The sequence below is a fragment of the Passer montanus genome, unplaced genomic scaffold (genome assembly GCF_014805655.1).
Source record: "Passer montanus isolate IOZ18808 unplaced genomic scaffold, ASM1480565v1 scaffold10, whole genome shotgun sequence".
NCBI lineage: Eukaryota > Metazoa > Chordata > Aves > Passeriformes > Passeridae > Passer > Passer montanus.
This window is the reverse complement of record NW_024356505.1, coordinates 25,845,595-25,869,004: the sequence shown is the minus strand read 5'-3', so window position 1 is coordinate 25,869,004 and position 23,410 is coordinate 25,845,595. Positions and strand designations below refer to the sequence as shown.

General features: G+C 37.5%; 1 protein-coding gene across 2 annotated transcripts in view; it reads left to right on the top strand.

Annotated features, from left to right (window-relative positions):
• NEBL (nebulette) overlaps positions 1-23,410 on the top strand; it is a 249,204-nt gene that overhangs the window by 64,590 nt on the left and 161,204 nt on the right. For both annotated transcript variants that reach the window (XM_039704809.1, XM_039704799.1), the window contains exon 3: positions 6,947-7,031. In XM_039704809.1, the coding sequence (XP_039560743.1) occupies positions 6,947-7,031 (85 nt within the window). The remainder of the gene's footprint in view (positions 1-6,946; positions 7,032-23,410) is intronic.

The window sequence follows — 23,410 nt, the reverse complement described above, 5'->3', positions numbered from 1 at the left end:
TAAGATATGATAAGATATGAAGTGTGCCCTCCTCCTGCTGTATTTTGTCAAATATTTAAAATTTAAATGTTTTGACCTAAATTTCTCAAGCAAGACTTGCCTGTCTCCTTAACCATGTATCTTTCTATGTATAATAAATATCAAATTGCAGAAGAGAGAGAAAGGAAAAATGTAAGAAATGGGGAAAAAGCTAAGATCACCTGAGAGCTGGGGTATTTTTAAATTTTGAGACAGTGGTTGGGAGGAAGCAGGAGGAGAGCACTCCTTGGTTATTAGAGCATGGGCCCAGCTGCCTGTGTGACACTGCTGGTGTTGGACTAGAGGCACTTGGCCTTCTGTCTTCTCCAAGCCGGCTCTAAGCAGTTTTCAGGGGAGCTACTTGAAATCAAAATATCAATATGGGGACATGGCAAATTCAGAAGACCCATGTATCTGGAAATGTATTTGGAATAGGTTTCTTGGTGATCTTGGTATTTTGAGTACAAAGTAATTTAATGTTGTAACCTTTATGCTTTTTCTCTAGAACTTAGCCAATACTGGCCACATGAATAACGGTAATGCTTTTGGACACATGATGTGAGAAAGTTTGAAATTTACAAGATTTTACTATTTTCAAAAATTAACTGGCCTTTTAAATTCTAAAACAAGTAACTGCAGGTTGCAGGTCTTCTATCTAGACCCGTTTTCAATAGCTGTCCCTTCTGCCAGTGATGAAAAGATGACTGTGCAGTCCAGTTCTCTGTTCTTTGGGGTTCTTCAATGTATGACATAGATTTGCAGAGTTAACTGCTCCACTAATTTGGTACAGTAGAGTTTATCAGTGAAATTTCAAATGGTGAGAATAATGAAATTTGTAATTAGAGTTGGCTACCCAATTTTTAAACTCTTTTATCTAAAATGTAAACATTTTCTGCCTTGTTGTTTTCAGTAAAGAGTTCATTTTTTCAGCCTCTAACAGAGAACAGTAAGGTACTAACTTGAGTCTTGCGGCCAGATAGAGTCAAAATATTTAATGTGGTACCTAACTTTAGATTTTGAAGGCAGCCCCAGATATGTGTCTCTGTAGTTGTGTGTCAAGTGCCAGGCTGGTAGCACAGTGCATGGTGTGCAACATGCGCCTGGTTTTATGGGATATGTGGGCTTTCACTCACTCCAGGAGCAAAGGTGTTATGGCTTACCCCAACAAGCAAGTGGAATATCCGTACTTTTTTAAAATGGATCTTATTGCTTGCTAACTCTCCTGCAAATCAATACAAGCTCATCGCTCTAGGGGATTTTTCTCATAAAAAAGGAACTTGCATTTAGCTAGCATATGGGGGGAATTTTATCTTTTACTTGAAGGAAGAAGTACGGATGCAGAAATTACATATTTGAAAAGTTTCTTGCAGAACAGAAGGCAAAGATTGAAAAATGTTTTCCAAAGCAAACTAATTGCAGCCAGAGTTCTTCATACAGAGGGGTAGATTCAGGTAGCCAAAGAGAATTTCATCTTTGGATAATTTCTGAAGAATTGTGATGATTTTCTTGTTCACTCCATTGCCCAAGTGCTGCCATACCAATGCTGTATTATCCTCTAGTTACATTATTCCTACTACAGAAGCCTTTATAATTGCATGCAAATAAGTGATCTTGCACAAAAAGCTCAAAACAAAAGAGAAAACCCAGAGAAATCCCTCCTGGAGCTTCAGAGCTGCAAGTGCAACTGAGCACGAATTTTAAATCAAGTAGTCAGCTGTGGGCAAGATCCCCCTCCTGCTGGTTCTTTCTCTGCTGTTTTGCATCTTACATGTCCTTCTGTGAATGAGACAGTTTCAAGGTAAGGAGGTTAAAGCAGTCCTGTGTATCTTTAATCTGCCAGTTTAAACACTCCCTACCTGGAAAAATTATTTTGTCGTGTGTCTTCTATATGAGACTTAGTTGGAGACCTGTGTTTCTCCTCTCTGTTTTTGTGCTGTTTGTGGACATGGGCTCAGATCACATTTACCAGACTGGGCCCTTGCATGTCTGAGACAGAGCTTCCCTACCTGTCCATCATTTCTGAGCTTGGGTTACATCCAGACTGCTAGATTACTATTCACAGTTTAATTTCAGTTTTCAATTTTTGCATACACTGTACTGAAGTGCTAGGTTTAAAAGCATAACTAATTTTTATAGTTTTCTATAATTCTTTTAAGATTGGTTTAATTTTATTATGTTGTCTTACAGGTTTATTTTGTTCAAATCTGTATTACTGCAAGTGAAAATAATTTTTTCTTTTTTTTTTTCTTTTTTTTTTTTCTTTTAAACATCCTTCTCATTTAGAGTTTGCTTAAATTAGGAGAAAATTTTTTTTTGGCCAAAACTTAGGAGAGGACAGGTAGCCTAATGTGACAGCCAGTAATGGCAACTGGTATTATGAAAAGATGTGATGGAGCTGACCCTCTGCTTAGGAGACTGATTTTGATTTGTATATTTTGTACCTGTTCTCTGGTTAAAAAATATCACAAATTTAATGCTGCAGGCGAATATGGAATAGGTATTTTAGGGGAGACATAACTCAATGGAAATCTAGTAACTCTGACATGGTTAGAATTCTGTAACTGAACAATAACAGTTAATTTTCAGTTATAAAACACACACACAAATCTCTTAATAATTTGTAAATGTTGGTTAAGTCAGAGTGAGGTACGATGAATGTAATTCCGGTAGATGCTTGAATTTATCTCAGTCTTTGAATCTGATCTTTTACAGAGGAGACAAAACTGAATCTTCATCCCATTCTCTCTCAGAACACTTTTCTTTCTTTTTGTTGGATTGAGAGCATGGAAAAGCTGATGAAAACTTTACAGCTAAAGAAAGTATTTAGGAAAATTTCTATGTTTAGTCATTGGAAAAGCTAAGTAACTTTCAGGTGCTTTCCTGAGTTCTCAGAGGTTTTACTGATCCTGTTTTCAAATATCTAAAGTGAAGGAGTTTCCTCATAAGCAGCAAGGGATTGGGTTGTGGTTTGCTTTATTAATCAAGCTATGCAGCCCAGGCAGGCAATACAGTAGCCCGCAGCAGAGACACTATACTGTGTATCCTGATTTGTTCTGGAACTTCTTCTATAGATCTTTATACAGGATTAATCCTAATAGCATTAGTGTGGTAAGACATATTGCTAAGTAGACTTAGACAACTAACAAAGACTTAAAACAAACAAAAAAATCCTTTGGACATTGCTATTAAATAGCTGACATGAGATCAACCTCCTCAGCCAATTCCTGGCTCTTTTTCAGACATCATCTTGGACAAAAGGGAAGCTGAGCAACGGATTACCAGGGACCACTGTCAGCCTTTTGAATTAAAGGCTGTTGCCATCCAGTTACTTATCCTTATTCAGAACATTTTGACGAAATGTGGTGTAGTCCTAAACTGATAGTTGAAGAAGCAGATTATTGAATTTTAACACTTGTGTTTTAGCTTTCTATTTCAGACAAAAGTATCCAATGGTACAATGTATCTTCGATAGTTTTCACATAATTTGATATTTTAAATACTGGTGATTATCCTGAAGACATGGTATCAGTAAGCTTAAAACAAATGTTAAAAGCTGAAGATAGGATTTAAATTTAACACTAGTCTTTTTAATGCATTTGAGGCAAGAATTTCCATAAATTAGAAGGGATGTATCTAAACCCATGTCTTTCTGGTTTGAAATACTGCGTGAGTGGTTTCATAAATCAGCTGTGGTTAAAGTGACAACCCATAGTAGAATGCACTGCTAATTTAATTTTCCTAAATGATTCTCATTTTAACCACTGTAATACATTTTGATAAATGGTTTACATTTTGATAAATAGTTTAGATGATCAGTTTAAAGACCAATTTAAATTTCAGCAGTTTTGTTAACTTGTCATGTGTATTGTTTTCTTCCATGGTCAAGTACAAATGCTTTTCATTGATAAAATCAGTTTACATAGTATTTTCAAGCATTTTGAAGCACTGGTTCTTCAAAAACTGAACATACCTTTTTTACTTGAAGTATGGAGCTAATGCTTCTGAAATAAATAATGATCTTAGATATATTGGTTCTCAAGTGGTTTGCTTGGAATGTTAAAATATCTTGGAGCTTCTGAATACTAGTTGTGGAAGAAAGCAGTTTTTTTGCAAATGATCAGAATTAAAAGCTGGTGAATAATAGGGACAAGGTGTATGGTTTTATCTTCAGAATAGAGAGATTTAATTTGGAAGCTTGGGTTTGCAGTTCTCTGCTGCTGTTGCCACCAGGCTCCCTGGGGGCTGTGGCTCAGATACTTGGACTCAGTGTTGTCCACACAATTCCCAAGGGGACCAGGCCAAAAACCCTGTCTGAGCTAGCTGCACTCTGTGTTCTCCATGTTAAAAAGGATGAACACATGTGATTACTGAGCTTATACTACCAGGGTCATGATATGGAAGCATTGTGTAAAGCAGTGCAAAGAAAGTTTATGCTTTCAGCATTCAACATGTGCATTATATATTTTAATTGCATGTATGGCAGATTATATTTTTTTAGGAATAGGGATTTTGTCATCTACAGGAGCTATCCATGGATATCCCATGGCTGCTATGTGGAAGGCTGCTATGCTTTAAGGTGTGAATTGTGCACCATTGCTACAATCTTCCTTGGGCATCAGCAAGCCCTGGCTGTGAGGTGGCTTGTTGCCTTCCCCATCTGCTCATTGCTGCTTTCCAAAAAGGACTTATGACCCTCCTTGTGGCCAGTCTGGCATTTGTTTTTTTCCTCTATACAGAAGAATGAAGTGTGAGATAGAAAAAATTAAATTAAAAAAAAAAAAAAGAGAAGCCCTTCTGGAAGCATCTTCCTTGTCCCAAGATATTACACAGTGCTGACACCATCTGCCTCTTGCAAAGCCTGGTTCTGCCTCCCTGTGTGTTGCTGGAGCTGTGGCTAAGCCCTTCTGCTGGCTGGCCTCGGCTGGCTCTGAGAGGTGTTGGTGGGGGAGCCCCAGTTTGAAAAGGAGGGAAGGGGCAGCAGCATATGCAGAACTCGGTGCTCTCTCTGGCCAAAGCTCCATCTTGGGTGGGACTTTTAGAGTTACAGCCAAGTCCTCCCAATGAATATTCTGAAGGGTGTCATGCCTAGAAATTTTACTTTCTAGTTTTCAGTGACATGAACTCTCTGAGACAAGTGGCTGACATAAACTTAGAGCAGCATTGTTTGTCCATCTGCTAGTACCCAGGCTGGGATAGTTCTTACATTTCTGTGATGAAAAGCTTTCTTTCATCAATGTGTTTAATTTTTTGTCCTTTCTGTACAGTTATTAGCCCTTGAGAGCCTGAAATCCCTAGGTTATCCTGTATTTCTCCTCTGTTTTCCCTGTATAATGGCACCATAAATGAGGTGATGTTCCACAGCCTCTTGGTGCAGGAATCTACTCAATTGTGCTGTGGTATAGAAGTCTGGCAATGCAAGATGCTATCTGATGGGGGAATCAGGCCTAGACCAGCCAACTGTATGAAGTTTGGGCAGCATTTCTCATCAATTATGGATTTTGCATTTCTGAGGGAGAAACATTCAGCTTTTGGATAAAACCAGAAATCCTTCTTAATTTTTATGCTTGTTTCATTTTTTCAGATTTTTTTTTTTAACTGAAACCATACACTTCATGGAAGTAGAACTTGTATAGAGAAAACTTTCTTACAAAATACAGTTTTTGAAAAAAAAAAGTATCATGTTTATACAGAACAGAAATTTTCTTATGAAATCATAGCAAGAGCATAGAACTAGCTGCTGAAAGAACACGCAAGGATGGCCTGGAGTTTGAACATGGAAATGTTTAATACTGCATCTGCTCTGTCTTCAGACACTTGCTGCTTACTGTCTCTGTGGAACTTGTGCTGCAATTATTATGTTTGTAACACTGTGCCTGTTGTCTTGTACTCTGAAATGTTGGAGGCACAAATGGGGGAGCTGGCAGACATGGGAAGCTGTGAATGGTAACTGAAGATGTGAGTCCCTCACATGATAGTAAGGTGAATATTTTAGTTTCAGACTGAAGATGATGGAAAGTAATTAGTAAGAATCAGTTTCCTCACAGTGTTTCTGGCTTATAATATTATGTCTGTTTTGGGATGTGCTGTTTCATTTTGTTATTTGCTTCTTTTTGTGGCCTTTCCTATTAGGGAACGTCTTGTTTGACTGCAAAATTACAGGATAAATCCATGAAAATTAATAAATAGTGGTTCCTTAAATGAGGAGGGTTTGACTGCTACAGTTCACAGAATCACAAGATGATTAGGATTGGAAGAGATCACCAAAGGTCTGCTAGTCCAACCTCCCTGCTCAAGCAGGCTCCCATAGAGCACGGTACCATAAAATGCCAAAGCAAATAGTAGGAACATATTGTAGAGGTGTAAAATTTCAAATGGAAAGAGAGATGCCTGATGCACTGCAGTTCTGAGATACCACAGCCTTTGATACTGGATGTTACAGTACTGTATTGACGTATTTACTCTTAAAGCATTGGACTTTCCCCAGAAAGTACCTGCCTTGATCCTTCTCGTTCCTACACTAAAGAATTAAAGACCCCATGGTACTCCAGCTGTGCTCTCTCATGTAGCATTGGTTTCTGTAAAACAATATCTTTTTAAGGGCTTTTAATTCAGTCTTTGTCCAGCACATGACTATACCAAGACAATGCAGTTAAACATAGTTTTGATCACTCTATTGAAAGCAAATTTTGGCTGGTTGGTCATTGAAGTCAGTGGGCAGGATGAATGGGTGGGATTTAGAGTCATTACAGGGACTCCTTTGTGTTGTTTCTGTAAGGCACGTCTGACACGATATTTTTAAATACTTTTAATTCGTAGCAAACTATGAAAGAATTCTGTGCACTGTAGGAAAGAATGCTGGGATGCATTTGACTTTCTAGCACGTGCAAATATTTACTGTTTGGCTTTGTACTTTTTCTTCTTCTTCTAGACATTACCCAAAGCAGTCCTTCACTACAGTGGCTGATACACCAGAAAATCTTCGCCTGAAGCAACAAAGTGAATTGCAAAGTCAGGTAAATAAAAAAATTCTTTTGTCTTGTTAATATTAGATGGTCAGTCCACTTCTTTATAGTTGTTCAAAGTAGTAGTAGTATTTCTGTATACATACGTAGTAGCACTGCTGTGTAATTATAAAAAATTGTCAGTTGGTATAATACTGCAAAACTCAAGGTTTTATTTCTGTTCTCACTTTACTAGTTACCATACAGTTGTAAGTCCATTGACATCACTGGAATCCTTCATTTTCATCTGTATATGAAGCATCTAAATAGTTTTTAATGTCAGAAGTGATATAGCTTAACTCAAAGGGTTCGTGTTCCTTTGACCAGCTACCATTCTTAGCTTGCATTAAACTTAAAATAATGTGAGATTAACAAATAATGAATTTGTCATTAACAGATGTTTAGTAGCCTTTAATATTTATCAAAAATGAAGTGACTGAATAATCAGTTAACAGATCTCTTGTGGCCTCTGTCAACTAATATATGAGGCAGTCTGTAAGCTAGTTGTGATAAACACATTATCATTCAAAACTTATGTAGATTAATAAAAAATATATTTAAATTAAAATATAAAATGAAAAGGGGAAAACAAGAGAAGAAAATGGCAAAGAAGACTTATGTGACTCAAATACCATGCTGGCTATCTACCATGATATAAAGTTCTGACTGAAATTAATTCATGTTTATCTGAAAAGCCCTCCTCTCCCCCACTCTCTTATACTGTTTTAAATTATGTAACGCTGGCAGTTGTCCTGTGTAAGACAATTGATAATATTTGATTGCATTTTAGTTTATGAAAATTCTGTGGTTTTTAAAAAATCTGTTGTATTGTAGTTGTGATCTCTTGTTATGAATTTATAGCTGTCATTGTCATAAAACAACTGTAGCAAAAACCAGATAGTAGACAACAAGACCTTTCTTTTTTGGGTAGGTCTTTATAGGTTGATGGGTAAAATTGAAGGAGTGCTAAATAGAAAAGTAGCAGATATTTAGCCTGGTGTACAGTCTTAAAAATTCTTTACCTTTTGCCGTTATGGTTATTGATTATAAAACATAGAGAAATAATTTCATGCTGAAATTCTGCTGTCTAGAAAGAGGACAGTTTGTGCACTCTGTCTCCTCTTGACTTGAGTGGATTCAGATTAGAGTCTGGTTAATTTTCTTGTAATTCGGTGGTTCTATGTACCAGAGTTACCATTGTGTCACAAAGAGGAACTTAAAAACCAGTACTTTTTACAGGTCTTTAAAAAAGAATATAAGTTCTCAGCCCACAGTTTTTTAGGGATTTGACAGAAAATGTTGGAGTTTAGTAGAATAATAAAATGTTACTGCTCTTTACAGGGGATATAGGAGAACTGGCTTTCCCTAACCTGTTTGAAACATGCTTCTGTGGCACTATGGAAGCATCAGGAAACTTGGTTTTGGTATTATTCTCTATTTTTAAACTGAGAACTGAGCATTCTAGGATACTGGGTAAGCAGTATTAGCAAGAAACTTGGAGTTTGCCTATGAATAAAATTGAAAAAACTGTTCACAATGCACTGTAATGAAACGTTAGATAAGGATCTAATCAAAACTTAGAAATAGAGAGAAACCCTTAATTTTTTCAATGTGCATTTTTTCCAGTATTACTAGTCAGCAAAAGACTTGCAGATCTAAATTATAAGAGCAAAAAATTTCCTACTTGAAAGAAAGGCCATAATGTTTTTGATCATAATTTGCTTCCTGATTGTTGATTTATATCTAGACTGTATTAAGTAGCCTAACCTGTGCATCATTTCAGTGCTAACATAAAGATTCCAGGTACTTTTCCTTATCCAATTTAGATCTTGTCCTAAAATATGACTGTAAATTCTGAATACTTTCTGTAATACTTTGAAGAGTATAAGGACTTGCCTTGAGAGGAACTGCTATCCTCAATCAGTCCTATTTGCCATCTAGTCCTTTGTCCTGTCTTTTCAGGGAAAGTTGAAAGACTCCCAACCAAAAAAAAAAAAAACGTGGGATATAATTTGGCATTGTTGAGGTCTCATTCTATTTCAGTCCTATGCAGTAGAAAAAAGTGTGTGCATGATTCAAGAAAAGCCTTTCATATGAAACCAAACTTGGTTGGATAAAACCACATTATTTCTACCTTCCAGCATTCATCAGAGCTGCTTGAGCCTCCTGCCAATGCATTTGACAATTCGGGATTGAGCAAATTCCATGTTAGGCAGTGTAAAAATTATGTTGACTACTGAATAAGGAGAATTGCTTTTCTAAAGTAATAGCTGTTTTTAAGTAAATATCTTTAGTGCTTTTAGTTCTGAAGAGGCACAACACTGTGTTTAACTACAAGACTCCCAAGTATTTTTTCAAAATCTGTAGCTTTAGAACTACTCTTTATTTTGCTCAGCAAAACATGATGAATCGGTAAAGGAAACACCATTAAATATTGTGGAAGCTAAAATACACATTTTGAAAATTTGTTGTTTAAATTTTCATTTAAGCAGCAATTAACAGTGTTTTAAGTTGCAGTGCTGGGTCCTTGGTCAGGAATCCATTAAGGTCAGCGTCAGGTGCCAGGGTGTCATGTTGACATAACACGACAAGAGCAAAACTAACAAAACAAAATACTGTTTTCTGGTGGAGTCAATAGAAAATGGATAGCTCTTTGGAACACTTGAAAAATTACATTGTTAAGAAGTCACAGGACAGCAATTAAAAGCTTTCTAGAGAACTCTGTTCTTCTATTTTATATACTATCAGAGCTTTTCCCCCCTTTAGGATTTTGCTTCCATGGGCTTTCATTCAGCTCTGTAGTTGGAAGGAGATAAAAATGCATTTTGGAGAGGCTGTGTTTGTTTTCCATTCTGGAGAACTTCACAGTCTAGTCCTGACAGGAGAAAAATGAGTTTGGAAGTCTTTCATCCTCTAAGTAAAGGGTAGAGACAGAGATCCAGTGTCTCAAACAAGATTTTTCTTTATGCCTCTCTGATGAAAAATACCTGTCTTTTTGGTGAATTAGTGCCTTCTCTTAGTATGCAATGGATACTTTCCACATTCCCTTGCCTCTCTTAAATAAACTCAGCTACGGAAGTTACTGATATGCTCATCTCAGCTTTGTTTACTTGGGAATTTCCTTCATGTACCTTACTACTGATCTCTCTAACTTTATAACAGTGTAAATTGCTCCATGGCCTTTAGTCCTCATCTGTGGCAATGCTGTGTACATCAAAAGCTGCCACTCCAATTGAACTTGCAAAAAGAAACAGAGATGTTCTGCAGCAGTTCTTGGCAGGAAGAATATCAAAGTGTCAGATCAAAGAGAGGGCTGATGTTTAAGGTGTGTTCTATTCCAGCATTTTCTGAGGAATTGTACTTTCCAGTAACTCATAGGGAACTTGATACAAAATCATGTGTCTTGTCCTGCTTTCTTCTTGTCCTGGCCTGTGGTGATGCACCCTGAGGCTGCTGTCCTTGGAAACTCCAAGTGCTTCTTTGACGATTTCTTGTACTTCCCTTATAGGAACTTGGATCATGGAAAGCGCATCTGTGTTTCTTTGGAAGAAACATACTTGCAGTTTTTCTTGATAGAGTTCATAAAGTGTTGCTTTTCAAGAAGTACCATAATGTCTTATGAGACATATGCAGTTGAATCAACTGTTATCCTAACAATATTATATTTTAGCAGTCCTTACTTTCTCAGGAATTGTGCTTGGATCTTTATCTGCCAATGCTCACCGGGATAATCATGATATTATTGAGCATTTGGAATAGAGTCAGCCACAGAAAAAGGAATAAAAAATCTTTTAAGATCAGATGTTTGCATCTGGGATGGCCACGTTCCTCTTTGTTCAGGCTGAAGAAGAGACTGACTCTGTGTAGCAGTTTCCTGTAAAAGTGCAAGAGATGGCAGGTGTAAACTGAAATATGGAAGACTGCATTTATGCATAGGGTAAAACATTTCCAGTGTGAGGGTGACTGAGCACTGGCAGAAGGTGCCTGGAGAGATTGTGGAGTGACCATCCTAGGTGATTCTCAGAAGAGGACTGGGCACAGTCCTAAGGAATCTGTGATAGTTGACTGTGCTTTGAGTAGGGCGATGCACTAGATGACCTCCAGAGTTCCCCTGTATCTTCAACACTTCAGTGATTTGTCTCTGTCCTGTCCTTCCTCAGGTTCCTCTCAACCATGTATTTAATCTTCTTGCATTTTTCTCTTTGATTCTCTGTTTCAAAAACATGTTATCAAACGTCCAGGCAGATTGCTTTTATTAGCTTGATTTGTTATAAAAGCCTTTTCAGTTTATATGTGCCTCTTTTATGAAGTCTTTGGAATGAACTACAGTGAATGCTGTAGGAGGATGAACTGCTCTATGGATTACTAAAGCAGACATTGGATGGATTTCCTGGGTACCCTGAATGAGCTCATTGGAGAAGTCATGGAGAAAGCAGATTGTGGAGCTAGAGACAGAGATAAAAATAAGCTCTTTCAGCTCAGAAAAGGAGGAAGCAGTATGATATGGCAAGCAGAGAGACTTTCTTATACCTTTATGGGTGATTTTGTAAGAAAACCCTGGAACATATTTTAAAGATGGGACTTTTCTAGATAGCCATCAGGAGCTGATTATTTATATGTTCCTCTCTCTGGTTATCTGAAGATCTGAAACCAATCCACCATATGTGTATGAAGAGCAGGGTGACAGAGCCAGGAGAGTGCAGGCTTCTCAGGCATCTTCTTGCTATTATTTGTGAGTGACAAGTTGTGAGTGACAACATTCTGGAGATGTTGATTGGGTTGATGAATTAAAATAAACCCAGACTGCCTGCAGAAAGCTCTGCCCTGCTCCCCTGTGAGCCCCTTCGCAGCAGTATTTTGTAAATCATGCTCACCTACTAATACTGGTTTGTTCCTTCTTTCCCTCTGAAGACTATTTAAATGGCTTTTTTATCTGTGTGAATCAAAGGCATGAAAATCATTCTTTATGTGAATAATACAAAGCTCCAGAGGAGAGCAGAAGGCAGAATGAATTTCAGTTTTCTGGGAAAATGGTTGTCACCTCTTCTGATTTTTATATTGCCAAGTATGTGAGGGATTTTGTCTGCGTCCTGTCTGCACTGGACTGGCTCCTGTTCCTGTAACACCATGTATCTACACTGTTTCGGTTTCGTTGTTTTTATTGTTTGTTTTTTTCCGCCTTGCATTTACTTAGGCTGTAAGACTCAGAATATGGCAGTACTGCTTCCACTCCTCTCTTCTCCTGTCTGCTGCTCTTTGCTGTCACAGATGCTGAACCAGCATGTGGAGATAAGCACGTTGTAACCCTGTGGTTGGGAGATGCCAGAACATGAGGCAAAGACACCAAACAGGGTGTAGTAGTGATAGATAAACAGATTGTACAGCAGAGAGGGAGTTTCTCTGTGGAATACATTTTTGTGTTATTGACACATTTGTAGCACCCTGAAATTCTTTGAAAATAATTGTGAAAATACAAATCTTCTACTGTGACATAAGATATGGTTATGGGCTACTTTTTACAACAGAAGAGTTGTTTGCCTTAGCTTTAACTTGTTAAGACTGAGCTATTAAATCTGATTCCTGGTACTGACTGCATATCCCAATTAAAAAAAATGAATCTAATATAATTAGCCTGTATTATTGTACAGAATTTTATACTGACTTCCAATGGTAATGTACTGATCAGTGTAGGAAATATTACTTATATAAAGGAGTTTAGATAGTAGGTTTTTATTTATTTATTTTTTTACTTTTTAAAAGAAATAATTATTTTTCTTATGATACTGACTGTTCTTTCCCCTGTTTTCTTTTTGGGTCATATCACACCTTGATAATCAGTAAGTTAAGCTGTGTAGATAAAAGCAGTAAATTCTTTTTCTTGAATATGTGTTATCATGTCTGTCTATCTGTTATTATGTGTACCTTTGCAAAACAACTGCTTCAGACTACTCTTTTTGTACTTACTCATTTCTCTGAAAAAAGATCTGCAAAGATAATGATAAAGGGAGCACATTACAAAGCAAAGATGAATACTTGCCCAACATTGAGAAGAAACTTTGGACAGACTTGCACATGAGCATCTATAGAAACTGGTAACCTATCAGCTTTTCACTGCTGATTTGATGATACAAAAGTAAAAGTGTGACTTTTTTTTTTTTTTGCATTAGTGCTTGCCCTGTTGTTATTAAACGCAGTGATGTGAAAACCTTATGTAATTTGATAAGAGAAAACCAGAACAGAACAGCATTTAAGGAAGCACAATAGCCTCTGCAGAGTCATGGAAGCAAGCAGAGCAAACTTCCTGCTAGCTTAAAAGTTAGGAAGTCTATAAAGTGCACAGTCATGGGAGAAGAATTGCATCTTCCAGTGCTAAGACTCAGCGGTAAGCTGCAAAATATATTAATATAATTAGATTAATTTTTCTAATATATGTTAATGAGAAAAAAAAACCAACCCATAGTACATTTTCTTTCACACGTGCATTTCAGATGTACATAATGTAAACTGTAAAAAGTGAAGGAGTAATCAATGTACATGAAATAGAGGTAATTTTTGTGGTAGGATGAGGGTAGAGAGGTCATGATTTATTATGAATAAAGTAATTATGGACAAACTCATTTTTATAGACTTTTTAATGATATCAAATAAATGGCCAATTAGGACATCCTTAACAGAAAATCTTAGGATCAGTAAAATCAAAAGTGATTCCCACTACTTTTACTTCTACAATCAGAAGTAATAGAAAGATAACAAAATTGAGCCACAGAGTTCATAGCTGTTATTTGTGAATTGAGTTGTGGAATTCTTAACTCCATCAGCACTAGTATAACTAGTATAACTTTTAGGGGGGAAATTAGTAAAAAACAATAACTTCAAAATTGAGATACCAGAATTTCCATTTAAAAATATATTAAAATCTTCAAAAAGTGTCCTTTTTGTTCTAGATGAGGAGGAATGGAGAATGTATATGTTCTTTTTCGTGTCAAGTTTCTCTCCAGATTCTCTTGAGCTTCTTTCTGGTTTTTATTTTTGGAGCTAGATTTTTACGTGGTCACTCTGTTGGTTGCAGCTGTGTTGCAGGTGATTGGGTGCTGTGGTTCTTTTTAGTTATGTTTTTGTTGGATTACTGCACAGAATTTCAACCCATATGAAGGAAAAACGCATTCAGTTTTAGAGAATTTAAAGTGAAGCTTGAGAACAGAACAATTGTCATAATAAATGAGGCATCCAGGGATTGCAGTCAGGTGCTGAGGACATACCTGTAACTGTAGAGTACAAGAAGGTCAGGAAGAAGTTCCTGATTCCAAAGACAAATAGAGTGTACTGGTTTATGTCCACACTGTGCATGGCTTCTCCCCCTATAATAAATATATTTTTTCCCATTTCATAGTCTTCAAGATGGTGTCTAAGAAACCCATCAGAGTGGCATTTGAGAAGCATGAAACTGAGCATGTGTGAAATGTGATTGTAATCAGGAGTTTGTGGGGTCAGTGTCCTTGGGGTTGTGTGCAGTGACTGGTCAGGTCAAGAGGAGCAAAACTGGTGCAGGCATGCCCTTGCTGCCCTTCAGGAGTGCTCTCTCCTCTGAAGCAGACACTGAGCTGTGCCAGGTTGTGCCTTGGGAATGGCTGGGGAACACACCCAGCAGTGTCGGGTATCAAGGCTGTCAGTACTGATGCCCCCTGTCCTGTTTAGCAGTCTGTCAAAGCCAGCAAATGAGATCACATCACTCTTTCTTTCCTTTCTGGGCTTCAGGTCTGCATATTTCAGGCTGCCACATTGAGTCAAGGGGGGTCCATGGGGTCCTGCTTCCTATTGCTGACACTGCTGTTTTTTTCACAAAAATTGGCAGTACTTGTGATCAGCAAGAGGAAACTTATTTCAGTAGGTGACTGGTCTGATGTAGTGTGGAGTATTGTTCATTTCATCATTAAAAGGAAGGACAGCTAAGGAGCATCCCTTTACTTACACACTCTGGGACTTCAAAAATGAAATTTTAAGGAATATGGTTTTAGTCAAGGTACTGTATTAAGAGAACTTGTTTTACTTTCTTGATGTTGCTAATGTCTTCCTCCAGAAAGTTATTAGTCTTTGCCTTAGGCTTTCATTTGTGTAATGGCTAGGACAAATTATCTCTTCCTTCACCCCCCTATCAAATTTTAGTGGCTGGCATATTTAATAATTTGAAAGTGGCATATAAGTATTTTTGTTAATACACTTTCATCCAGAGTAACAGCCCAACTTTTCTCCAATGTGAGATTATAGAAGTGAGTTGTACATCAAAGTATTGGATTTCCAATCCAATGGAATGATTTCCAATTAGTTCCTTATTTTAAGCTCATATATTTTCAGAAGTATTGACTTGTTTCTTAGCAAGGAATGTGGCTAGTTAACAATCTTGCTGTAATGAGACAAATTTTTGTGTTCATCTATGGCAATATCTTAAGAAACTTCAGAGGTTCTGTACAGAGAATTTATAGAGGCAATGTTAATTTTTCCCCTAATTTTTTCTTGTCCTTAGTCTCATGCCTTAAATGCTGAAAGAGTATGATAAACAACTGCATTTTTCCTAATTTTATTGGTTCTCTTAAAATGTCTTGAATTTGATCCTTATCTCTTGTTTCAGTTTTTTTTTCCACTTTTATTCTTAAGAGATCAGAGGGTTTTTTTTTTTTTTAATTTTTTTTTTCCTCCTGCTGATGCTACAAGCTCAACATGTCATGAAGAATTTCTTTGCTGAAAGGGTGGTTAAGCATTGGAATGGGCTGCTGAGGGAAGTGGTGGAATCACCATCCCTGGAAGTGTTCAAGAAATAACTGGATGTGGCACTTTGTGCTTTGGTCTAGTTGGCTTGGTGGTGTTTTATCAAAGATTGGACTTGATGTCTTGGTTTGCAAAAAACAGGTATCTGCTAAGGAGAGCATAAGCCTCTCTTGAAATGGAAAATGTAAATACCCTCCCTCCAAGTTATTATAATTTTGAAATTAAGGGGCCCTCAGGCAAAGATGTTAGAGTAGGATTAACAGGTCTTTATTGGGAAAAATAAAAATAAAAATGTGGTAATACAAAACAACACAGAGTAAGAATATGACCTGACACCCTGTGGGTCAGGGTGTTGGCAGCAGTCCCATTAAATGGTGGCTGCAGTCCTCCTAGGTTGGAGGAACTTGCAGAACAGGTGAGGTTCTGTTGGGGCAGTGTTCCTGTGGAAGGGTGTAACTTTCCTCTGAAGGGCCAGTGGCGGTGTAGATGGGCCTGGTCTTCCTCCGGGAATCCAGTGGGAAAGAAAACTGCTCCTCTGGGAATCCAGTGGGAATGTGATGTTCCATGGATGTGATGTTCCAAACCTCCGATTATATCCAGGTAGGAATGCTTGGCTCCTCTCATTGGGCAGAGCATCTTCTAAGGGAATGATGTAAATTTATCAGTCATGCAGTGAGACTCAGTGGCCCATTAACAGAAGATGTTTCCCCAGATGGGTCATGGAAGAGATAAAGAAAACTGCCCCACCTGGTTTTAACAGGTGTCCCAATTAACAGGAGATGACTGCCCCACGTCTAACAGATAGCAATAAAATACACAGCCCCAGCCATATCTTGCATTTGCAGCCCAAGACACGTGATGATTTTGGTGATCTTAACCAGCCTTAATGACTCGATAATTCTGTGTCAGTTTTTGTAGTTCGAGGGATTCTTGAGAGGGATCACTGCTCACAGTGTTGTATGGTTTAGCAGTTATCCTTAATTCCCTTTCAAAGGAGAAAGCAAATTGAAAGTTTTAACAGATGCTTACCAATAGATTGAGAGAGCAAATCCTTTACTAGCATACCTCTGGAAATTACCTGAATACATTGTTAGTTTGTCTGCTAGCTGAATATTTTTCCAATAAACTTGTTACATATTTGTATGTGATGGGAGTATAGAATTAGAGAATTTCCATGACCATTATTATATTTATTCTTATTTGATGCTGTTATTTTTTTTAATTAGAATGCATCCAGTATTTAGATCTATATTGAGAAGAAAGGAAAATACTGATTTACCTATATGCTTCTCCTCTATGATTAGCTGTGAAATAAGTCTGCTTTTGCAGAGCTTTTATAAGTATGCACTTTGTTTAGCAGTTATTTGTATCTGCTAAAGTGGAGAGTGGCTGGATTTTTTTACCTTTTTTTTTTTGATTGTAACAAAGAAGTCAATCCAGATGCATATTTTTACTTTGTGTAAAACAGCTGTTCCCATTGTGTGCATTGGCTACTGAGTAGTATCCTTTAAATCCATTATTAATTCTGTTTTCGGTCAGCATTTGTTCTGGAGGTGGCCTTTACAAAATGACCAGCAAAGCTGCTTAATAGGAGAAATCCAAGCCTGGTGAGAGTGTCACATTCTCTTAATTAGAAGTCTTACAAAGCAGAAGCTTTAAGCAAATGAAGCTATGAAAAGAGCTTTAGCCTTAGCAGAGAAATAAAAAACTGAATAAACAAAATCTCTGTAATTCCCTGTGTTTCCCAACAAAATGTAATATTCTGGTTTCTGGGTTTTGAATAGCTGCAGAAGGCCTTTGTCTGCTCCAGCAAAAGATACTCTTTGCACTTTGAAGCTTTGAGGATATTTCTCTCTGCCTGTCTCTCTCTGTTTTTCACTTCTTGATAATTTCTGACCTGTCTGTAGCCTCAGCTGTCTGGCCTTGGTGGATTTGTAATATGCTGAGTGTGACTGTGAGAAGGAGAAAGGAGAAATTTGCCTTGGCTTTTCTGATGGTGCACTGCTAAAACAACACATGAATCCAAAATTGCATAGTATCAGGCCTTTCAGAGTATTTGGATGAAGAAGAAAGGCAGGAGGGATACTGGGCAGTCCTACCCCTTGACCCCAATAAAAGGCCATGAGCGTTCGTCAGCATTTTAGTTGGTCATTTTCCTGATGCTTAGGTTACTTATTGATGGGGCTGTTTTAGATCCAAGAAATATATTGTCCTCCTGATTTATTCTCAGATGGTGCAGGGACCATTCAGAGTTCAATGATTTCTTGTAACTGCTGCCTTGCAGGATGGATTGAGGTCTATTCGGGGTGATAGTTTGTCAGGTAGTGCTATGCTTGCAGGAGATTATGTTGATGGGCTTTCAAGTGAAAGGGTCAGGAAAAAAGGAGAAAGGAAAAAGAGCAGGATTAGTATAATGTTTAACCTAGCTCAAAATAAAGAGAGTGGAAGAAAATACTAAATGCTTTAATTGCAAGAAATGTTAGAACTTTGAAAGTGTTTGGTGGAAACGTTTGGGGGGGAGGGGGCAAGGATTTGATATTAGAAACTCCATGGAGCAAAGGTTTATTTTTTCCTGTAGTTTACTAGACTCAAAATTTTGAAGGACTAAATACATAAGATGTTTTAATTTAAAAAAAAAGTCAAAAGAGGCAAAACGATTTGTCACTTACCGCTAGCAATGACAAAAATTTATTTTGTACTTGCAGTTCAGGTTAGTTTAAAACGTAAACACATCTATATAAATATATCTGCATTTAATATGTTATTTTTTAATATCTTGTGAATTAAAAATATTGAATTGTACTTAAATGAAAGTAATTTTACTGAGTAAAATTAAGCATAAATTTCTTGTTTTAAATTTTTTTCAGGAAATATAGTTGAATTGTTTTAAAGCTTTGGGAAGTGTAAATGTGAATGAAGTGTAGTGTAGTATATTTATCAGTCAAATAATTGTTGGTATAAACTAAAATGTGTAAGCATGGTCAGAAGAAATGTCCAGGTTGCTCACTCCTGTTAAGAAGGGAGTAAGAGAGATGTATGTTGAGGACTGGATGCTCCAGTGCACAGGTGATAAGGCTGGAATGCAAACACCCAGTTCAGACCAAAGATGGGCACACGGTGCAGCACCATTTGAGATAAATGGGAAATAGGTTATGTTGCTCGTTCTGATCAAAGGAAAATGCTTTGATCTGTATAAGAGGAGAATAAAAAAATCAAATAATGCTGTATTTGACTTGAGTTGTGGCTTTCTGCTGCATCATGGGCATATGTATCCTTGCATTGTCAGTACTATGCCTTGTGAACATCGCAGCCTTTGCCACCAGCCTGAGCCCGTGGTCACTCCTCTTAGATGAAACTGAACACTGAAGTCTTTTGATACTGCTGTTTTCTCCATCAGCTTCTGCAACAGAAGCTACTCTTACTTTTCCATCCTTTTAAATTTAGCTCTTTCAGTTTAATTCCATCCTTTTCCAATCTCTCATCTTGTTTTACAGCCTAAAGCCCAGCTCTTGCTTTTGGCTTTTGCTTGTGTTAGCTCTGCTTTGCGATCTAACCTGACAAATTCTTGTGACGAGATGTGAATTGAGCGTGCAGGAACTGGAATATTTAGAAATGAGTGATGCCAATGAGAAATGGAGCTGCTGCCCTGGAAGACTGTCAGCAGTGCACGGCACCAGAGGTGGCAGGGCTCAGTGCGTGAGCAGCCGTGGGATGGGGATGTGGAGGGCAGGACTCCAGGGAGCTGTCACCCCTGTGCTCCGAGCAAGTTGTAGTTACAGATATGTGTTTCCATGGTAGATCTCAGTGGGTGAAAAGTTGTAAAATCTTGTAAAAAATATTTGTAAAACTGTTTTTGTAGATGCCAAGGCCATAGGGTAGTATTATTCTGCCACCTGGGGTGTAAAATGATTTGGATCAGAATATCTAAAAGGTTGTATGAACAGTGCCCCTAAAAGCACCAGTTTCTACCTACTGTTTAGTGCTGTATAAAATGTCATGGCTGTCTCAGATAAAGACTTGTAAAGTAGGGTAGAATCTGATGCCTGGTTACATAGAACACAGTGTTAGAGTACTGAATGATAACTAGACAAAATTGAGCTTTTCAGGAGACTGGAGTCAAATGCAAGAAAAAAATAAAACTGGAAAGAGATGGGACATATTAGAAGTTTAGTGAAAAGCTCATCTGCTGTCCTGAACCAGCAAGCTGTGGAAAATTATGCTGATCATCTTATTTTATAGCACCATATAGAACCTTCTTGTTCTGAGAAGCATGGTGACAGGGCTCAGCAAAAACTCTTTTGTTTAATGTTTTACTTCTGCTTTCTTTTGTTCAGAAATAATGGAAAGAAACTTCCTGGTGGACCATAGGCATTGAAGGATTTATTTTAAATTGCAGCGTAGGATGAGCAGAGATATATGCAACCTGAACGCTTTTCTCAAAGAAGTCCTGGCCTGCTGCAAATGAATTGAGGAGTAGATGTTTTAAAATAGTTTTAACAGGCATTTCTATTTAATTTTACATGTTTAGTGCTTTATCACAGGCATAAATTCTTGGAGTGTTTAAGTGTTTCTGATTCATTATTTCTGTCTACTTGCAAGAAAATTGTGTTTTACTAGTTAAGAGTTCATGTACTTTCGTGACTTCTTCACTGGCAAATAATCAACCTTATAAACTGAAAGTTAATTTTCTTAACCTTTAATCTTTACAATATAAAATAAATAAAACTGATTATCTTATTCCTAGGAAATGTTTTTTGACTCTGTAAATAATGTAAGCTTGAAAGATGTTAGTTCACTGAGTTATTTTTAGTATCTATAAATGTTGCCTTTAATGCAATTAAAACAGAGAAGATTTTTGGCTAGAATGGTGTGTTTCAATAATAGTCAGCTTTGTTTCTCATATATGCTGAATGGAGCTCATATTTAGTTTTAAAATAACGTGGTTTTAATTTTTCATTCATTTCTCTTTACTCCAAAACTTTGGTTTTGATGGAATCAAACGGATGATGGGAATTGCTTGGAATTTTACTGAAATCACAGGACAGTATAATTTTGCAGAAACAAGCTGACAGTATAAAATCACAGCCAGCAACTTGTTCTGTCTGGTGTAGTCATCTCTAGCTGCTTGGGAGATATATGTAGTGTAGCTGCTGCTGTGGGTTCTCACCTAGGTGAATTTATTCAGCTGAGTATTTTGTACTGCAAAGAGACTTAAACAACAGCGCTTCAGTGTCTTGGAGCTCTCTCTGAGGCTGGATGGAGCAATGCAGATATTGGGTTTGTCAATAAATTGACTGCAAAAACCTTCTCTTGGAATCATAGTTAAGTGGCTAAAGTCAAAATATCAGCAAGGAACTTCTTTATTTATTGGATAATTGGTTTATTAGAGATTATTTTTTTCAGCTCTATGCTTATACTATTACAAGTCTCTCAAAAATGCAGTGCCAAAGGTCAAGTAAATAGCCTTTGTTTTGACAGTTTGCTGTTAAATTATAAATACTAATATTGTAAGGAAAACATAATTAAATGCAGTTTTATACTGGAATTTCCTCACTATGAGGGGAAAAAAGTTAGCAAATATAATCCCATGGTTAAACTGGACATTTATCAATAATGTTGCCTTACAAATAAATAGACCGTTTCCTTTTTGTAATCTTTGAGATGACAGCAGTAAATTATTCATCTGCAAACTCTTTTTCTGTACTGAATTGATGGCCGAGGTTCATTGTGCTCACCAGGCTGATTCATGTTTGCTGTGGAAATGGTAGAGTAGCTGCCTGTTGTTACTGCCTTGGTAATGAGCTACAACAGCAGCAATGAGATGTTGTCTGTCCGAGGGAATAGAAAGATATTTCACCTAGGAAAGGAAAGGAAGGACTGGGGAAATGTATTTCCTGCTTGATATTTTATTTGAAAGAGCAGATCAGAGCAAACATGTGACTTACAATTGCTTTATATCCTATCTTCTCTTACTTACCAGATTTTTTTTTCTTTGAGTCACATGTTCTTGCAGCAGAAATGAAACAAATATTAGCTACTTTCCTGACCCTGATTTGGAAATAAATTACTGAAGCATATTATGTCTTAGGGGTGTTTGCTTTGTGTATATTTCAATTACAGTAGGAATGTATGCTATTGAAAGGCAGAGGTTATTGCCCTAGTTCTTTCTTACCTCGCTTTCAATTAAATCTGATTTCTGTTACCATAGCATTGCCTGCTCGTATGCTGCTTAGTCCAGTGCTGGTCATTTGTGCATGTTTTCTATTTGGCTCTGTGGCTCTTCTTGCCGTTCTGAACTAACAGCCTCTGCCGAGTCTTTTTGGGCTGGGAGGGGGTGCTCAGGCAGCTGTTTTTCACAACTGATGCAATTGCTAATGTTTCCTATGCAAGGAGGCAGACTTCTACTCAGTACCCCTGGGGAGTGTAAACATCATTTTTATCATGTTGGAACTACAGGCTCTGTCAGCCCAGTGAAGTTGTTCTCAATTAGTCTGAGGCAGTCCAATTCAGAAGGGAATAGCTGCTCCCGTTCAAGCCCATTTTTCTTTGAGTGTTGCCTGTGCTGATTTCCAGCTGTTACCATGCAGCTTTGGGGAGCTAATGGGGTTCATTTGGAACATCTATCTCAAAAGGAAATGCCTTAGTCAGTGTCTAGTTGAATGATTGGAGATTTTCACACACAAAACCCCTGGTTAATACCCACTTAGCTAATTATCTCTCAATGTACACGATCATCCTTTTCAGTCCAGTAATTAGAGAAAATTAAGTGGAACCTTGCTAATTTGCATTAATGTTAGAAACAACCTATTGCCAATTACTGAATTTTATGAATTAGTGCAAAGGAAAACAAGCACGTTTTACAAACTATAGAGTAACACGTGCGAACCCTATGCAACAGTGCCACATTAATATTATACTGCCAAGAACTCACCTGTACATGCAGGGGAAGTTAATATGAGAACAGGGGAGTTAAATTGAGAAGAGAATAATTCTTTTGCTGAAGTTTGCCCTTTGTTAACTGTGTATAGATTACTACACTGAGGCCTAAAGTCACATGATGGTGTCATGAACACCATTCCCCTGCTTTCTAATAGAGTTCAAGGAGACCTTTGGAGATCTCCTTACTAACACAACTTAAGTTTCTCCTCTTTCAAAGCAGCTGCAATTGTCACCATGGCTGCCAGAGTCAGCACAACATCTTGCTTTGATCTTTTTGAGCTCTAGCGAGATGCCAAAAAGCTGGAAAAATCAGCCCTTCTGAAAATCCACTGCAAGTGAAAGATCTAACTGCTGTGTTTTCAAAATGCCCCTGTTGTTTTTTTCTTTTCCTTCATGAAAGTAGTTTTGCTGATGATTCCCTTGTGTGGCTACATTGCAATCCCTGTCCTAATCTTTCTTTCAGAAGGCTCTTTTTCCAATCCCCTTTATAGTGCTGGAGTTAACCCCATGTTCCCTGGATATCCAGTTTTTTTTCTTAGACTTGGTTGGGTAACACCTAGAGAGCAGGCTGCCTTCTTGCCCACATCCTTTTTACTAAATCACCCATTGCTTTTGGCATGTCCAGATCCCAATACAATCCTAAAACCCCTGGTGACCATATACAAAATAATTCGTGCCTGTTACCATAT